Source organism: Somniosus microcephalus, chromosome 4, assembly GCF_052327205.1.
Source record: "Somniosus microcephalus isolate GS21.2 chromosome 4, FLI_Smic_1.0, whole genome shotgun sequence".
NCBI classification, from domain to species: Eukaryota; Metazoa; Chordata; class Chondrichthyes; order Squaliformes; family Somniosidae; genus Somniosus; species Somniosus microcephalus.
This window is the reverse complement of record NC_140990.1, coordinates 128,220,908-128,237,348: the sequence shown is the minus strand read 5'-3', so window position 1 is coordinate 128,237,348 and position 16,441 is coordinate 128,220,908. Positions and strand designations below refer to the sequence as shown.

Here is a 16,441-nt window from a genome sequence, read left to right as displayed (position 1 = left end):
GTGTGTGAGGGAGAGGGGGGGAGTGTGTGTGAGGGAGAGGGGGGGAGAGTGTGTGAGGGAGAGGGGGGGAGTGTGTGTGTGCGGGAGAGGGGGGGAGTGTGTGTGTGAGGGAGGGGGGGAGTGGTGTGTGCGGGAGAGGGGGGGTAGTGTGTGTGAGGGGGGAGTGTGTGTGAGGGAGGGGGGGAGTGTGTGTGAGGGAGGAGGGGGGAGAGTGTGTGAGGGAGAGACGGGGGGAGTGTGTGCGGGAGAGGTGGGGGAGTGTGTGTGTGAGGGAGGGGGTGAGGGAGGGGGAGTGTGTGTGTGAGGGAGAGGGGGGGAGTGTGTGTGTGAGGGAGGGGGGGGAGTGTGTGAGGGAGGGGGGGAGTGTGTGTGAGGGAGAGGGGGGGAGTGTGTGTGAGGGAGAGGAGGGGGGAGTGTGTGTGAGGGAGAGGGGGGGAGTGTGTGTGTGAGGGAGGGGGGGAGTGTGTGTGAGAGGGGGGAGTGTGTGTGAGGGAGAGGGGGGTGTGTGTGTGAGGGAGGAGGGGGGAGTGGTGTGTGAGGAGAGGGGGGAGTGTGTGTGAGGGAGAGGGGGGAGTGTGTGTGAGGGAGAGGGGGGGAGTGTGTGTGAGGGAGAGGGGGAGTGTGTGAGGGAGAGGGGGAGTGTGTGTGAGGGAGAGGGGGGGAGTGTGTGTGTGAGGGAGGGGGGGAGTGTGTGAGGGGGGAGTGTGTGTGAGGTGTGAGGGGAGGTGTGTGAGGGAGGGGGGAGTGTGTGTGAGGGAGAGGGGGGGAGTGTGTGTGAGGGAGAGGGGGGGGAGTGTGTGTGAGGTGAGGGGGGGTGTGTGTGTGGGAGAGGGGGGAGTGTGTGTGTGAGGGAGAGGGGGGGGAGTGTGTGTGTGAGGGAGAGGGGGGGAGTGTGTGTGTGAGGGAGAGGGGGGGTGGTGTGAGGGTGGGGGGGAGTGGTGAGGGAGGGGGAGTGTGTGTGTGGGAGAGGGGGGGAGTGTGTGTGGGAGAGGGGGGAGTGTGTGTGAGGGAGAGGGGGGAGTGTGTGTGAGGGTGAGGAGGGGGGAGTGTGTGAGGGAGGGGGAGTGTGTGTGGGGGAGGGGGGAGTGTGTGTGAGGGAGAGGGGGGGAGTGTGTGTGAGGGAGGGGGGGAGGGTGTGTGTGAGGGAGGGGGGGGAGTGTGGGGTGAGGGAGCGGGGGAGTGTGTGTGAGGGAGAGCGGGGGGGAGTGTGTGTGAGGGAGAGGGGGGGAGTGTGTGTGTGAGGGAGAGGGGGGGAGTGTGTGTGTGAGGGAGAGGGGGGGAGTGTGTGTGAGGAGAGGGGGGGGAGTGTGTGTGAGGGAGAGGGGGGGAGTGTGTGTGTGAGGGAGAGCGGGGGGGAGTGTGTGTGAGGGAGAGGGGGGGAGTGTGTGTGAGGAGAGGGGGGGAGTGTGTGTGTGAGGGAGAGGGGGAGTGTGTGTGAGGAGAGCGGGGGAGTGTGTGTGTGAGGGAGAGGGGGGAGTGTGTGTGAGGGAGAGGGGGGGAGTGTGTGTGAGGAGAGGGGGGGAGTGTGTGTGAGGGAGAGGGGGGGAGTGTGTGTGTGAGGGAGAGGGGGGGGGAGTGTGTGTGTGAGGGAGAGGGGGGGGTGTGTGTGAGGGAGAGGGGGGGGAGTGTGTGTGAGGGAGAGAGGGGGGAGTGTGTGTGTGAGGAGAGGGGGGGAGTGTGTGTGAGGGGAGAGGGGGGGGGAGTGTGTGAGGGAGAGGGGGGGAGTGTGTGTGTGAGGGAGAGGGGGGGGAGTGTGTGTGTGAGGGAGGGGGGGAGTGTGTGTGAGGGAGAGGGGGGGGAGTGTGTGTGTGAAGGGGGGGCGCCCGTCGCGCTCTCTCTCTTTTCCCCCCAGTTGCTCCTCTCTTCCCCCCCCCAGTCGCTCTCTTTCTTCCCCCCCCCAGTCGCTCTCTCTCTTCCCCCCCCCAAGTCGCTCTCTCTCTTCCCCCCCCCAGTCGCTCTCTCTCTTCCCCCCCCCCAGTCGCTCTCTCTCTTCCCCCCCCAGTCGCTCTCTCTCTTCCCCCCCCCCAGTCGCTCTCTCTCTTCCCCCCCCCAGTCGCTCTCTCTCTTCCCCCCCCAGTCGCTCTCTCTCTTCCCCCCCCAGTCGCTCTCTCTCTTCCCCCCCCAGTCGCTCTCTCTCTTCCCCCCCCAGTCGCTCTCTCTCTTCCCCCCCCAGTCGCTCTCTCTCTCCCCCCCCAGTCGCTCTCTCTCTTCCCCCCCCAGTCGCTCTCTCTCTTCCCCCCCCAGTCGCTCTCTCTCTTCCCCCCCCCAGTCGCTCTCTCTCTTCCCCCCCCAGTCGCTCTCTCTCTTCCCCCCCAGTCGCTCTCTCTCTTCCCCCCCCAGTCGCTCTCTCTCTTCCCCCCCCCCAGTCGCTCTCTTCTCTCCCCCCCAGTCGCTCTCTCTCTTCCCCCCCCAGTCGCTCTCTCTCTTCCCCCCCCCAGTCGCTCTCTCTCTTCCCCCCCCAGTCGCTCTCTCTCTTCCCCCCCCAGTCGCTCTCTCTCTTCCCCCCCCAGTCGCTCTCTCTCTTCCCCCCCCAGTCGCTCTCTCTCTTCCCCCCCCAGTCGCTCTCTCTCTTCCCCCCCCAGTCGCTCTCTCTCTTCCCCCCCAGTCGCTCTCTCTCTTCCCCCCCAGTCGCTCTCTCTCTTCCCCCCCCAGTCGCTCTCTCTCTTCCCCCCCAGTCGCTCTCTCTCTTCCCCCCCCAGTCGCTCTCTCTCTTCCCCCCCCAGTCGCTCTCTCTCTTCCCCCCCAGTCGCTCTCTCTCTTCCCCCCCAGTCGCTCTCTCTCTTCCCCCCCAGTCGCTCTCTCTCTTCCCCCCCCAGTCGCTCTCTCTCTTCCCCCCCCAGTCGCTCTCTCTCTTCCCCCCCCAGTCGCTCTCTCTCTTCCCCCCCAGTCGCTCTCTCTCTTCCCCCCCCAGTCGCTCTCTCTCTTCCCCCCCCAGTCGCTCTCTCTCTTCCCCCCCCAGTCGCTCTCTCTCTTCCCCCCCCAGTCGCTCTCTCTCTTCCCCCCCAGTCGCTCTCTCTCTTCCCCCCCCAGTCGCTCTCTCTCTTCCCCCCCCAGTCGCTCTCTCTCTTCCCCCCCAGTCGCTCTCTCTCTTCCCCCCCCAGTCGCTCTCTCTCTTCCCCCCCCAGTCGCTCTCTCTCTTCCCCCCCCAGTCGCTCTCTCTCTTCCCCCCCCAGTCGCTCTCTCTCTTCCCCCCCCAGTCGCTCTCTCTCTTCCCCCCCCAGTCGCTCTCTCTCTTCCCCCCCAGTCGCTCTCTCTCTTCCCCCCCAGTCGCTCTCTCTCTTCCCCCCCCCAGTCGCTCTCTCTCTTCCCCCCCCAGTCGCTCTCTCTCTTCCCCCCCAGTCGCTCTCTCTCTTCCCCCCCCGTCGCTCTCTCTCTTCCCCCCAGTCGCTCTCTCTCTTCCCCCCCAGTCGCTCTCTCTCTTCCCCCCCAGTCGCTCTCTCTCTTCCCCCCCAGTCGCTCTCTCTCTTCCCCCCCAGTCGCTCTCTCTCTTCCCCCCCAGTCGCTCTCTCTCTTCCCCCCCAGTCGCTCTCTCTCTTCCCCCCCAGTCGCGCTCTCTCTTCCCCCCCAGTCGCTCTCTCTCTTCCCCCCCATTCGCTCTCTCTCTGCCCCCCAGTCGCTCTCTCTCTTCCCCCCCAGTCGCTCTCTCTCTTCCCCCCCAGTCGCTCTCTCTCTTCCCCCCCAGTCGCTCTCTCTCTTCCCCCCCAGTCGCTCTCTCTCTTCCCCCCCAGTCCGCTCTCTCTCTTCCCCCCCAGTCGCTCTCTCTCTTCCCCCCAGTCGCTCTCTCTCTTCCCCCCCAGTCGCTCTCTCTCTCTTCCCCCCCAGTCGCTCTCTCTCTTCCCCCCCAGTCGCTCTCTCTCTTCCCCCCCAGTCGCTCTCTCTCTTCCCCCCCAGTCGCTCTCTCTCTTCCCCCCCAGTCGCTCTCTCTCTTCCCCCCAGTCGCTCTCTCTCTCTCCCCCCCAGTCGCTCTCTCTCTTCCCCCCCAGTCGCTCTCTCTCTTCCCCCCCAGTCGCTCTCTCTCTTCCCCCCGTCGCTCTCTCTCTTCCCCCCCGTCGCTCTCTCTCTTCCCCCCCTCGCTCTCTCTCTTCCCCCCCGTCGCTCTCTCTCTTCCCCCCCGTCGCTCTCTCTCTTCCCCCCCCGTCGCTCTCTCTCTTCCCCCCCGTCGCTCTCTCTCTTCCCCCCCCGTCGCTCTCTCTCTTCCCCCCCCGTCGCTCTCTCTCTTCCCCCCCAGTCGCTCTCTCTCTTCCCCCCCAGTCGCTCTCTCTCTTCCCCCCAGTCGCTCTCTCTCTTCCCCCCAGTCGCTCTCTCTCTCCCCCCCAGTCGCTCTCTCTCTTCCCCCCCAGTCGCTCTCTCTCTTCCCCCCCAGTCGCTCTCTCTCTTCCCCCCCAGTCGCTCTCTCTCTTCCCCCCCAGTCGCTCTCTCTCTTCCCCCCCAGTCGCTCTCTCTCTTCCCCCCCAGTCGCTCTCTCTCTTCCCCCCCAGTCGCTCTCTCTCTTCCCCCCCCAGTCGCTCTCTCTCTTCCCCCCCCCAGTCGCTCTCTCTCTTCCCCCCCCAGTCGCTCTCTCTCTTCCCCCCCAGTCGCTCTCTCTCTTCCCCCCAGTCGCTCTCCTCTCTTCCCCCCCAGTCGCTCTCTCTCTTCCCCCCCAGTCGCTCTCTCTCTTCCCCCCCAGTCGCTCTCTCTCTCCCCCCCCAGTCGCTCTCTCTCTCCCCCCCCATCTCCTCTCTCTTCCCCCCCCAGTCGCTCTCTCTCTTCCCCCCCCAGTCGCTCTCTCTCTTCCCCCCCCAGTCGCTCTCTCTCTTCCCCCCCCAGTCGCTCTCTCTCTTCCCCCCCAGTCGCTCTCTCTCTTCCCCCCCAGTCGCTCTCTCTCTTCCCCCCCAGTCGCTCTCTCTCTTCCCCCCAGTCGCTCTCTCTCTTCCCCCCCAGTCGCTCTCTCTCTTCCCCCCCAGTCGCTCTCTCTCTTCCCCCCCAGTCGCTCTCTCTCTTCCCACCCAGTCGCTCTCTCTCTTCCCCCCCCCCAGTCGCTCTCTCTCTTCCCCCCCCCAGTCGCTCTCTCTCTTCCCCCCCCCCAGTCGCTCTCTCTCTTCCCCCCCCAGTCGCTCTCTCTCTTCCCCCCCAGTCGCTCTCTCTCTTCCCCCCCAGTCGCTCTCTCTTCCCCCCCCCAGTCGCTCTCTCTTCCCCCCCCGTCGCTCTCTCTTCCCCCCCCCCAGTCGCTCTCTCTCTTCCCCCCCCAGTCGCTCTCTCTCTTCCCCCCCCCAGTCGCTCTCTCTCTTCCCCCCCCCAGTCGCTCTCTCTCTTCCCCCCCCCAGTCGCTCTCTCTCTTCCCCCCCCCCAGTCGCTCTCTCTCTTCCCCCCCCCAGTCGCTCTCTCTCTTCCCCCCCCCAGTCGCTCTCTCTCTTCCCCCCCCCCAGTCGCTCTCTCTCTTCCCCCCCCCAGTCGCTCTCTCTCTTCCCCCCCCCCAGTCGCTCTCTCTCTTCCCCCCCACTCTCTCTTCCCCCCCAGTCGCTCTCTCTCTTCCCCCCCAGTCGCTCTCTCTCTTCCCCCCCCAGTCGCTCTCTCTCTTCCCCCCCAGTCGCTCTCTCTCTTCCCCCCCAGTCGCTCTCTCTCTTCCCCCCCAGTCGCTCGCTCTCTCTCTTCCCCCCCAGTCGCTCTCTCTCTTCCCCCCCCAGTCTCTCTCTCTTCCCCCCCAGTCGCTCTCTCTCTTCCCCCCCCAGTCGCTCTCTCTCTTCCCCCCCAGTCGCTCTCTCTCTTCCCCCCCCCAGTCGCTCTCTCTCTTCCCCCCCCAGTCGCTCTCTCTCTTCCCCCCCCCAGTCGCTCTCTCTCTTCCCCCCCCCAGTCGCTCTCTCTCTTCCCCCCCAGTCGCTCTCTCTCTTCCCCCCCAGTCGCTCTCTCTCTTCCCCCCCCCAGTCGCTCTCTCTCTCTTCCCCCCCCCCAGTCGCTCTCTCTCTTCCCCCCCCAGTCGCTCTCTCTCTTCCCCCCCAGTCGCTCTCTCTCTTCCCCCCCAGTCGCTCTCTCTCTTCCCCCCCCAGTCGCTCTCTCTCTTCCCCCCCAGTCGCTCTCTCTCTTCCCCCCCAGTCGCTCTCTCTCTTCCCCCCCCAGTCGCTCTCTCTCTTCCCCCCCAGTCGCTCTCTCTCTTCCCCCCCAGTCGCTCTCTCTCTTCCCCCCCCAGTCGCTCTCTCTCTTCCCCCCAGTCGCTCTCTCTCTTCCCCCCCAGTCGCTCTCTCTCTTCCCCCCAGTCGCTCTCTCTCTTCCCCCCCAGTCGCTCTCTCTCTTCCCCCCCAGTCGCTCTCTCTCTTCCCCCCCAGTCGCTCTCTCTCTTCCCCCCCAGTCGCTCTCTCTCTTCCCCCCCAGTCGCTCTCTCTCTTCCCCCCCAGTCGCTCTCTCTCTTCCCCCCCAGTCGCTCTCTCTCTTCCCCCCAGTCGCTCTCTCTCTTCCCCCCCAGTCGCTCTCTCTCTTCCCCCCCAGTCGCTCTCTCTCTTCCCCCCCAGTCGCTCTCTCTCTTCCCCCCCAGTCGCTCTCTCTCTTCCCCCCCAGTCGCTCTCTCTCTTCCCCCCCAGTCGCTCTCTCTCTTCCCCCCCAGTCGCTCTCTCTCTTCCCCCCAGTCGCTCTCTCTCTTCCCCCCCAGTCGCTCTCTCTCTTCCCCCCCAGTCGCTCTCTCTCTTCCCCCCCAGTCGCTCTCTCTCTTCCCCCCCAGTCGCTCTCTCTCTTCCCCCCCAGTCGCTCTCTCTCTTCCCCCCCAGTCGCTCTCTCTCTTCCCCCCCCAGTCGCTCTCTCTCTTCCCCCCCCAGTCGCTCTCTCTCTTCCCCCCCAGTCGCTCTCTCTCTTCCCCCCCAGTCGCTCTCTCTCTTCCCCCCCAGTCGCTCTCTCTCTTCCCCCCCAGTCGCTCTCTCTCTTCCCCCCCAGTCGCTCTCTCTCTTCCCCCCCCAGTCGCTCTCTCTCTTCCCCCCCAGTCGCTCTCTCTCTTCCCCCCCAGTCGCTCTCTCTCTTCCCCCCCAGTCGCTCTCTCTCTTCCCCCCCAGTCGCTCTCTCTCTTCCCCCCCAGTCGCTCTCTCTCTTCCCCCCCAGTCGCTCTCTCTCTTCCCCCCCAGTCGCTCTCTCTCTTCCCCCCCAGTCGCTCTCTCTCTTCCCCCCCAGTCGCTCTCTCTCTTCCCCCCCAGTCGCTCTCTCTCTTCCCCCCCCAGTCGCTCTCTCTCTTCCCCCCCAGTCGCTCTCTCTCTTCCCCCCCAGTCGCTCTCTCTCTTCCCCCCCCAGTCGCTCTCTCTCTTCCCCCCCCAGTCGCTCTCTCTCTTCCCCCCCAGTCGCTCTCTCTCTTCCCCCCCCCCCAGTCGCTCTCTCTCTTCCCCCCCCCCAGTCGCTCTCTCTCTTCCCCCCCCCCAGTCGCTCTCTCTCTTCCAGCAACAACATGCCCTCAAAAAACGCTCGGCACCGCCGGCCACTCCAGCTAGTTTATATATATAAAAAAAAGCAGTATGTCTGTCCGTCTGTCCGCTGTCTATGTCTGTCTGTCCGCTATTACACTGAAAAGTTATAGAGCGTACCTACACATATATCAAAAGAAAGCTGATGATCAGGGGAGTGTCATAGGTGTATTTAATTTTTGGTCAGACAAAAATTGTTCGGACAGTATACAAAAAACGTTCAAAAATCTGCTCATTAGCGGTTGACCAATCCTACCGCTCATTGGCGTTGTGTGACGTGATGGTTGACCAATCCTACAGTTCAGTGACCTGATGGTTGACCAATCGGTGCGTCACGGGCGGGACCTAATCCTGCAGCCTCCCGAAACTTTGCCGCCATTTTTTCCCCTGCTTTTCCTCAACTGCGTCGGCCAGCCGGAGCGGGAGGTGAGTTGGGGTCACTCGGGCCGGGCCTCACAACCGCTCGGCCCGAGACACAGAGTAGGGGAGCGGCAGCGGCCGGCCGTCAACCGCTCGAGCCCGAGACACGGAGCGGCAGTGGCCGGCCGTCAACCGCGCGGCCCGAGACACAAAGTGGGGGAGTGGCCGGCTGGCAACCGCGCGACCCTCTTAAACTGCCCTGGCAACGCCGGACCCCCCCCTGCTAGTTTAGGATAAAATTATGGTGTTGATCTGTTCTCTGCAGACTGTAATCATGCATTGTCAGTTTAGTAGTGTTACTATTTTTTTGTTGGGCACTAATTCCAATCAGTGTCTTGCTTAACGGCCACTCTTGCAAATGTTTGCCTTATGTCAAAGATTTAGATTTTAATAAAGCACATAAGTGACTTCCTCTCATCAGACATTGGATTAGTTTAATTAACGTAGTAAGGAATTTCTGTTTGCATGCATGTGATTACCAGCATTATCCCTCAATTGTGATGATTTGTGTATGGCAGGACCCCAAATCCAAAATGCACATTTAAATATACCCCACACAGTACAAAGGTAGTACACACACAGTACATATTAAAGCTTTTGCTTGCTGGTACCAAAGTCTTCGACACTCCACATCATATATGAATGCAATTAAAACTGATATCTGGAGTGGTAGGTCAGCAGTGAACTACAGTAGTAAGAGCGTTTGTTCCATAAATCCGACATATCAGCATTGAACCCCACACTTCCCAGATGCTGAAATCTGGCAGTCTTCATTGTGATCAGTTATATCTGTCCTGTGTGTCTCAGCCTTCCAGGCATGCAATCAAAGAGAAACATTGATAACAGACATAGAGAAGTCTGTGACCTAGACATCTCCATCGCAAGATGAGCATGAGCATTTATATTTTGAGCAAGGGCAAACAAAATGGGAACAAAATTTGCATATATTGAGTTTTTGAATTGAGTATTACAAATATTTCAACTTTCTTTCCTCTTTTTAGTCATAATGGAAGCTGTTCAAAAATGGAAGGCAGATAAAGAGGCCAGACTTGAGAGTGGAGGTGACAAAGAAGAGGAGGAGGAGGAGGAAGAAGTAAACATTTATGCAGTGAAAGATGAGGTAAATGTATTATCAAAAATTTTAATCAGAATATTAATTACATGTATGGGATACTTTCTGACGCAGGGTAGAAATACAAAAACATTACAGTCCATTCTACCTCACTTATAATGTTGCTCTTTCATGGCTCCTGTTTCTCTTGTTCACAGATATACAGTAGTCTTCCAAATTTAAAATAAATCACCTAGATCACAGCAGGTGATCAGCCCCTGGCTAAAACAGTTTCAAATCCATAAAAGAATAGGTGTTTACTGCAGTATAATTACTGTTTGTTTTTTTTTAAACCAAGCTTCACATTTTCAAATACAGTGTACAATGGGAAGATTAAAACGGAGTGCTTCCATATGAAGTCTTCAAATCTGAGGATTTCTAATCAATGTATAAGAAAATAACAAATAGCAGGAGTCGACCATACAGCCCCTTGAGCCTGCTCCACCATTCAATAAGATCATGGTTGAACTTCTACCTCAACTCCACTTTCCCACCCTATCCTCATATCCCTTGATTCTCTTAGTGTCCAAAAATCTATTAATCTCAGCCTTGAATATACTCAATGTCTGAGCATCCACAGCCCATTAGGGTAGAGAATTCCAAAGATTCACAGCCCTCTGAGTAAAGAAATGTCTCCTCAGCTCAGTCCTAAATGGCTGACCCCTTATCCTGAGACTGTGACCCTTAGTTCTAGATTCTCCAGCCTGGGGCAACAGCCTCTCGGCATCTACCCTGTCAAGCCCTCTAAGAATTTTATACCTTGCAATGGGATCACCTCTCATCAAAACTATATAGGCCCATTCTACTCAATGGGCGTGTATAATGTCCTGTACAGTAGTTAATATTGATTTTTGGGCACTATAACCCACACACTTTAAAACACATTTCTCAAGTTATAAACCATAGAAATGTTCCCTGTACAAAAAATATTTAAATATGGATTTTAGAACATAAGAACATAAGAAATAGGAGCAGGAGTAGGCCAATCGGCCCCTCGAGCCTGCTCCGCCATTCAATAAGATCATGGCTGATCTGATCCTAACTGCCAATCCACTATCACAGAACCATCTCCTGCATCTAACAGAATTAGACACACGAAATAGGAGCAGGATCAGGCTACACGGCCCCTGGGCCCGCTCCGCTACCCACAGGGCCATGACCGATCCAAACCTAGACTCATGTCCAAATTCCTGCCCGCTCCCCGTAACCCTTAATTCCCTTTACTTCTAGGAAACTGTCTGTTTCTGTTTTAAATTTATGTAATGATGTAGCTTCGACAGCTTTTTGGGGCAGCATATTCCATGGACCTACCACCCTCTGAGTGAAGTAGTTCCTCCTCATCTCAGTTTTGAAAGAGCAGCCCCTTATTCTAAGACTATGCCCCCTAGTTCTAGTTTCACCCATCATCGGGAACATCTTCCCTGCATCCACCTGATCCAACCCCTTCACAATCTTATATGTTTCAATAAGATCGCCTCTCATTCTTCTGAACTCCAATGAGTAGAGTCCCAATCTACTCAACCTCTCCTCATATGTCCATCCCCTCATCCCCGGGATTAACCGAGTGAACCTTCTTTGTACTGACTCGAGAGCAAGTATGTCCTTTCTTAAGTATGGACACCAAAACTGTAGGCATTATTCCAGGTGCGGTCTCACCAATACCTTGTACAACTGAAGCAATACCTCCCTATTTTTATATTCTATCCCCCTAGCAATGAAAGCCAACATTCCATTGGCCTTCTTAATCACTTGCTGCACCTGCATACTAACCTTTTGAGTTTCGTGCACCAGGACCCCCAGATCCCTTTGTACTTCAGTACTTTCCAGTTTCTTGCCATTAAGATAATAACTTGCTCTACGATTTTTCCTGCCAAAGTGCATAACCTCACACTTTCCAGTATTGTATTCCATCCATTTTGACCTGTAAAATAATATTACACACAAAATGTTTTGATTTATAAATTAATGATAAATAATATATATAGCTTTAATGTTTACTATTTTCATTCCTTGTTGCTCAGTTGGGATTTCTAGAGAATTGGGTGTACAAAAGTGTAAGACAGTAATCACATGATTTTCTATAAGGCGAAAATTATTAGAGATGTAATTCAGATGATAAGCATTTTTAAGTTGTGAAGCAGTAAGGTCACTTGAATTTCAACTAAATAGAAAGATCAATTAGAATGTCATTTTGCTTGTATATATCCTATTTCAGAATTTTTGGCCATGATTTCCCCTACCTCGGCGGATCCGGTGCAGCCGGGGTCGGTGGCGGGTCCCGACCTCGCTGCTGGCTCCAGCCTGCTCTGTAGAATAATTTTACCGTGATTGGGCTTGTTAAGTCTGCCCAGCACGCTTGCCGGCCAGTTGAAGGCAGCGGGTCTGATGACGTCACTTAATGACGCGTCATCAGCTGGTTTCCTTAAAGGGACCATGTGCAAATTGATTTTGACAGTTGTGCTGTCAGTGTTCTACTGCATTGAGGTGCTGCAAACACTGACAAACTCTGCACAGAGGTGCACAGTTGCACCCAGGCTCTCCCATGACTCCCTCCATAAACAGAGTTTACTCCAAACACTTGCAACCTGCATAAAGCTCAATATCTCTTCCAAATGCAGTAAGCAACAGCTTCTGAGCTTGAAAAGTGAACAGCTGTGAGATAGGAGCTTTTATAGTACATTTGCAGGGAGTCACAGCACGCAGGGAGGTCCTCTTCCCTTCCAATGGGCAGAAGAGACCTCCCCAGGAGACCAACGCAGCCCGGTAACGCATTGCACAGGAGGATCCAAGCAGGGATGTCGTCAGGAGGACCAGGCTGCAGTGGCGCAAACCTTTCAATGATCTCAGTAGATCATGAAACGTTACTGCAAAGCCACACTCATCCTCATCCTGCTGTGCCACTCATCACATCCACATCACTCTGCCTTCCCTACCCTACTCCTGCACATCCTTACTCACAACAACTTACCTTACACCTCCACCATCCCTCTCTGTCTACATTATCACTTTCCCATCTCACAAGGCACCCCTCACACTCGCCCTCAATCTAGTCCAATCATACCAACTAACAAAACACAAGGGTAGGCACTTGTGTGTTTTAGCCCGTGTTCATGTGAAGTTTCTGTTAATGTGCTGTCAAACATTGAAATCTTTATTTTCAACCCTTTGCGTTCTTGGACAGATTTCGGTGCACCTTTGGAAGTGGCTCAGTGAGTTGCAGTGAATGGTGAGACATAACGGTACCCCCCCCCCCCCCCCCCGCAGTGGTGATGAGTGTGAAAGGAATGGCTTGGGCATTGTAAGGATGCTTTATGGTGTTGGTATGGGGTGGTGCCAACCTGACGCATCATGTGGCAGCCAGGTGTACAGCATCAAGTGAAGTAAATCTGGCTATGGTGAGGCCATCCTTGGCCTCCCGGGCAGCAATGTGGTCGGGTGCTGATGCCGTGTCCTGTGCAGTATCAGTTGATTGCGGAGAAGGTTGGTGTTGCTGTTGGTGCTGCTGGTGTGCCTGGTGCTGATTGTGGTGGGATTCTGAGGACCAAGGTGGGATAGTTTCAAGGGCGCTGATGTAATAGATGGCAGGTGAACTTGAGATGACAGAAGCGATCTGTCAGTGGTGAGAGAGGTTGTTCCAATGAGGTGACACTGGATACAGAGTTTACTCCAAACACTTGCAACCTGCATAAAGCTCAATATCTCTTCCAAATGTAGTAAGCAACAGCTTCTGAGCTTGAAAAGTGAACAGCTGTGAGATAGGAGCTTTTATAGCACATTTGCAGCTGTCAAGTAAAGAGATCATTTCATGCTAACACTACTCCCGACCTCCTTACCTGACATGATCCCCGAGCAGTGTGGACCCCGTGGGTGACCTCGTAAATTTTAACGGTGAGCTCAAAATTATTTTTAAGTGGATCTTAACAAGATCATAATGACCTAAATTGCCTCCCCCACCACTGCGTGTCGGGTCTGTTCAGTGTTGACATACCTGACATCTGGGAAAGTCGCATGGCGGCGGGTTGGATTCCTGACCTGCTGTCAAACAAAAAATGTTCCCACCCGACCCACCACCCACGCCTGCTGACCTCCCGAAAAATCCCTCTGTGATTTCTAGTATATAGTGCAATTAAATGGATCATATCATGCTTTTAATCTAATCTGCAAATAGTCACGTGTATTTTGCATTTTCCTAATTATTGTATATTTTAGTAAGTAATGAGGTGAAGAACCATTTTGTGCCCAGCTGTGTTTGACTTTAATGTAAGTGAAATTGACAACGTAAAGTCCTAGAACGGCTGACGCTATCTAAACTCCCGTATCCCTCCAACCAAAACATTGCCTCTACTTGCCACTATAAACACAGCAAATTTACAGCTTTTGAACTAAATACAGTGTTTTACCAGTATAACAAAGGATTGCATGAAACTCCATGGAAAATAAACTCTAGAAGCCTTGCTCCACTGCTGAATGTATGATGAGGTGGAACTTATGCCTTTATCCTGACCCTGTGCAAGGATGGGGGCATTTGAATAATAGGGGCAGATACCTGTGCCAGTATCTGTGTTACTTGATTCCTCACCCTACAGAACTACCCCTGTAGTTGGATTTCAAAACTGCACCATGCCAATCTGACCTAAGTGCTAAAAAGGTCATAATTTTGCTCTGTCCTGGATCCCTCGTTGGCCTGCCACCCTCCAAATGACAATTGATCTCTCCATTGTGGGGCCCATGTACAGCACTTGTACAGTAGGTCATCTGCTTCAAGCAGGCGTACTTTCTGCTGGGCGCACGGCGGACAGAACTGGTGGGATTTTCAGGAGAGCTCAGAATCCCATCAAATGTGATGTTGTGACGGGGGGGAGGAGGTTTAACAATGGGGCCAGAAAGGGATGGAAGCCCATGGGAATGGATTCCACTGCAAATTCCTCTACCTCCACTCCGATTACGCTAATTCTGTGCCTGAAACAGGGCAGGATTTCTTGGCTCATTTTTCCAGTGGCATAAAAACATGACCACCTGTTTGTAAAGATTTGGCACTGGTGCACATTTGTAAAAGGATATTTTTAACACTCTGGTATTAAAATGTTTGTAAGACTTGAACTGCCTTGCAGCATAAAGTGGCTGATATCGTCAGTACACAATAATGCCCCAGATGCAGTTTTTGTTTTGTTAAATAATGAATGCCATTGTTCTATTAACTTTTGTCAGTTATTACTTGAGCCTTTGGGCTGTCTTGCTCTCCTCCTGTAGAATGATTTGTGATGTTTAGCAGCTAGAAAAGAGAAATAAAATGTTAATGTTTCTTCCAGCAGCTAAAAATGTGTGTTAAATCATGATCTCAGAACTTTTGGATCTTTGTGTGTTTTAAAAATTACTTTAAAATAAATGCATATTATAAACAGAATAAAGACAATGGATTCCCCCCCCCCAAAATATATTAACTTTATTTATGTTTCACACTGTTCAGTCTGATGAAGAAAGTGGGGAACAGATGGAAGGAGAGGAAAACCAGCAAAAATTCATAGCTCATGTTCCTGTACCGTCACAGAAAGAGGTAAGGGAATATTGAAGAAATTCTGAGTAAGTACAGTGACTCTGTTTGAAGAACTGCAGATCGTGTGAGGACTCTTGTATATTTTTTATTTTAAATTACTCAGTGTGAGAATAGATATGGGTTGCAGAAACATTGTTCCCCTAAAAATGAGCGTCAGGTGGTGGATGTTGTCCAAAGGACATTCTTAAGAAAATACAAGTCATGAGTGCTTCAAATGTGACTTCTCTCAAGCTCTTTCTACAGTGGTGAATTGTTCTGTTTTACAGCGTATAATTCTATTAAGTACTTTATCCTAATTATCAATTTGGATTACTTTTTTTGAATGAGATAATTTGATAGTATTTTTAATTTTCATCATTACAGATCGAGGAGGCTCTTGTACAACGGAAGAAGATGGAGCTGTTACAGAAATATGCTAGTGAAGCTTTAATGGCTCAAAGTGAAGATGCTAAAAGACTTCTGGGACTGTAACAGAATTACTCATTCTCGAGGACTTATTTTATATAAATTTCATAGAAAAAAAGATTGCAGACTTCTTATATAACCTCCATGTCTTGTTATGATACACAACTTTTGCACAGTGGCCTGAAATACCTGATTTTGATGCCTGGTGTGTTGGTTCCAGTAGAGACCAGACAATGCTTTTTGTAAATAACAAACCTTTTTCTGAATGTGAATTGAAATTTTTTTCATTTCTAATTTTCATAAAATGATCCTTTATACAAAATCATTGATTATGAACCTGGATGTTTTCTATATGCTTAACACAATAGTGATCATTCAACTTTGTTCTGTATAGCATCTATACAACTTGTATTTCAAAGTAAGACATTGAACTGGATTATTTCTTAAAGGAGTGGTATGCCTTAAAGCCACTAAAACTTTGTTTAAAACATTCAAGAACAAATGTTGGATTTTAAAAGATTGTTTAGCTCCAGATCTGTCAATAAGTTTGTAAGAACACCATTTTTGGAGCTCTTTGTAGGGGAGGAGGAGTGAGTGGGGGGAAAAGAGAGAGAGGTTAAGCTTTCATTCACTCCATACTTCTTGAATGTATGTTCCTATCCTTGAACTTCGTGTTATTGATAATTGGATGGCAAGGAATGGTGACAAAATATAGTCAAATGTAGAATTAGAAAGCTCAAAGAAGAAATGGCCTAGCAGTTTTGAAGATTTTTATTTTCAAATTTACTGTCAAGATTCAGACAGCCTGGATGATCTTGAACATTTTAATCTATCCCTCTTGTATTAAATGGTTATCTGTTTATACCAATTCAACACCGCATTGTAAATAAAACGCATTATGCAAATATAATAACTTGTGATTTCAACTAGTTGATGAGAATGGCCTACTCCATGTCAAAGTCTACTCTGATGCTGAAGGAATGTGAGCAGGTGGTCAGCTGACCCTCTAATGGAACAACTCTACAAGAGTTGTTGGTGTTTAACAGGACCCTCCATATTTATGCCAGAAACACCAGCGCTGATGTAGCTGCACCATTTTGGAATAAGTAGCACGGAGTCCAGTTCGACGGAGTACTGCTTCTACAGAGTACTAAACTCGGAATTTGGTGAGTGAGGGAATTCGGTGCATTGAGGGAAGTGGTGCTGTTCTGGTATTTTTAAAAAACAAGGAGTGGCCCGAGAGAGGGAGCGTGAGACAGCGATACCTGAGAGTTGAGGTCTAGAGACATTAATTAAAATGAATAGTTTAAACAAGATACTAATTAGCTTCTGAAAGAGCAAATAGACATTTTTTTAGACCATGAATGGGCAGCTAATACCTGTTGCTTGCAATTCCTGCGCCATGTGGGAACGTCAGGACACTTCATGTGTCTTGGGGGACCATGTGTGTAGGAAGTGTTTCCAGCTGCTTGAGCTCGAGCTCAGGGTTTCCCAGCTTGAGGGGCAGCTGGAGTCACTGCGGAGCATCAGGGAGGCTGA

General features: G+C 53.2%; 1 protein-coding gene across 1 annotated transcript; it reads left to right on the top strand.

Moving 5' to 3' along the window:
• Positions 1 to 8,813: 8,813 nt before the first annotated feature.
• On the top strand, positions 8,814 to 15,815 carry LOC147119759 (pre-mRNA-splicing factor ISY1 homolog). Its single transcript, XM_085985247.1, has 3 exons — positions 8,814 to 8,952; positions 14,411 to 14,497; positions 14,861 to 15,815. The coding sequence occupies exons 1-3, from the start codon at positions 8,839 to 8,841 to the stop codon at positions 14,966 to 14,968; spliced, it is 309 nt and encodes a 102-aa protein (XP_085841373.1). The 5' UTR covers positions 8,814 to 8,838; the 3' UTR covers positions 14,969 to 15,815.
• Positions 15,816 to 16,441: the final 626 nt, after the last annotated feature.

Excerpts from the sequence above, each read along its gene's own strand:
- LOC147119759 (XM_085985247.1), top strand. The coding sequence starts at position 8,839 with ATGGAAGCTGTTCAAAAATGGAAGGCAGATAAAGAGGCCAGACTTGAG. Across the intron at positions 8,953-14,410 it reads TTTATGCAGTGAAAGATGAG|TCTGATGAAGAAAGTGGGGA; the intron begins GTAAATGTATTA and ends CACACTGTTCAG. Across the intron at positions 14,498-14,860 it reads CTGTACCGTCACAGAAAGAG|ATCGAGGAGGCTCTTGTACA; the intron begins GTAAGGGAATAT and ends TCATCATTACAG.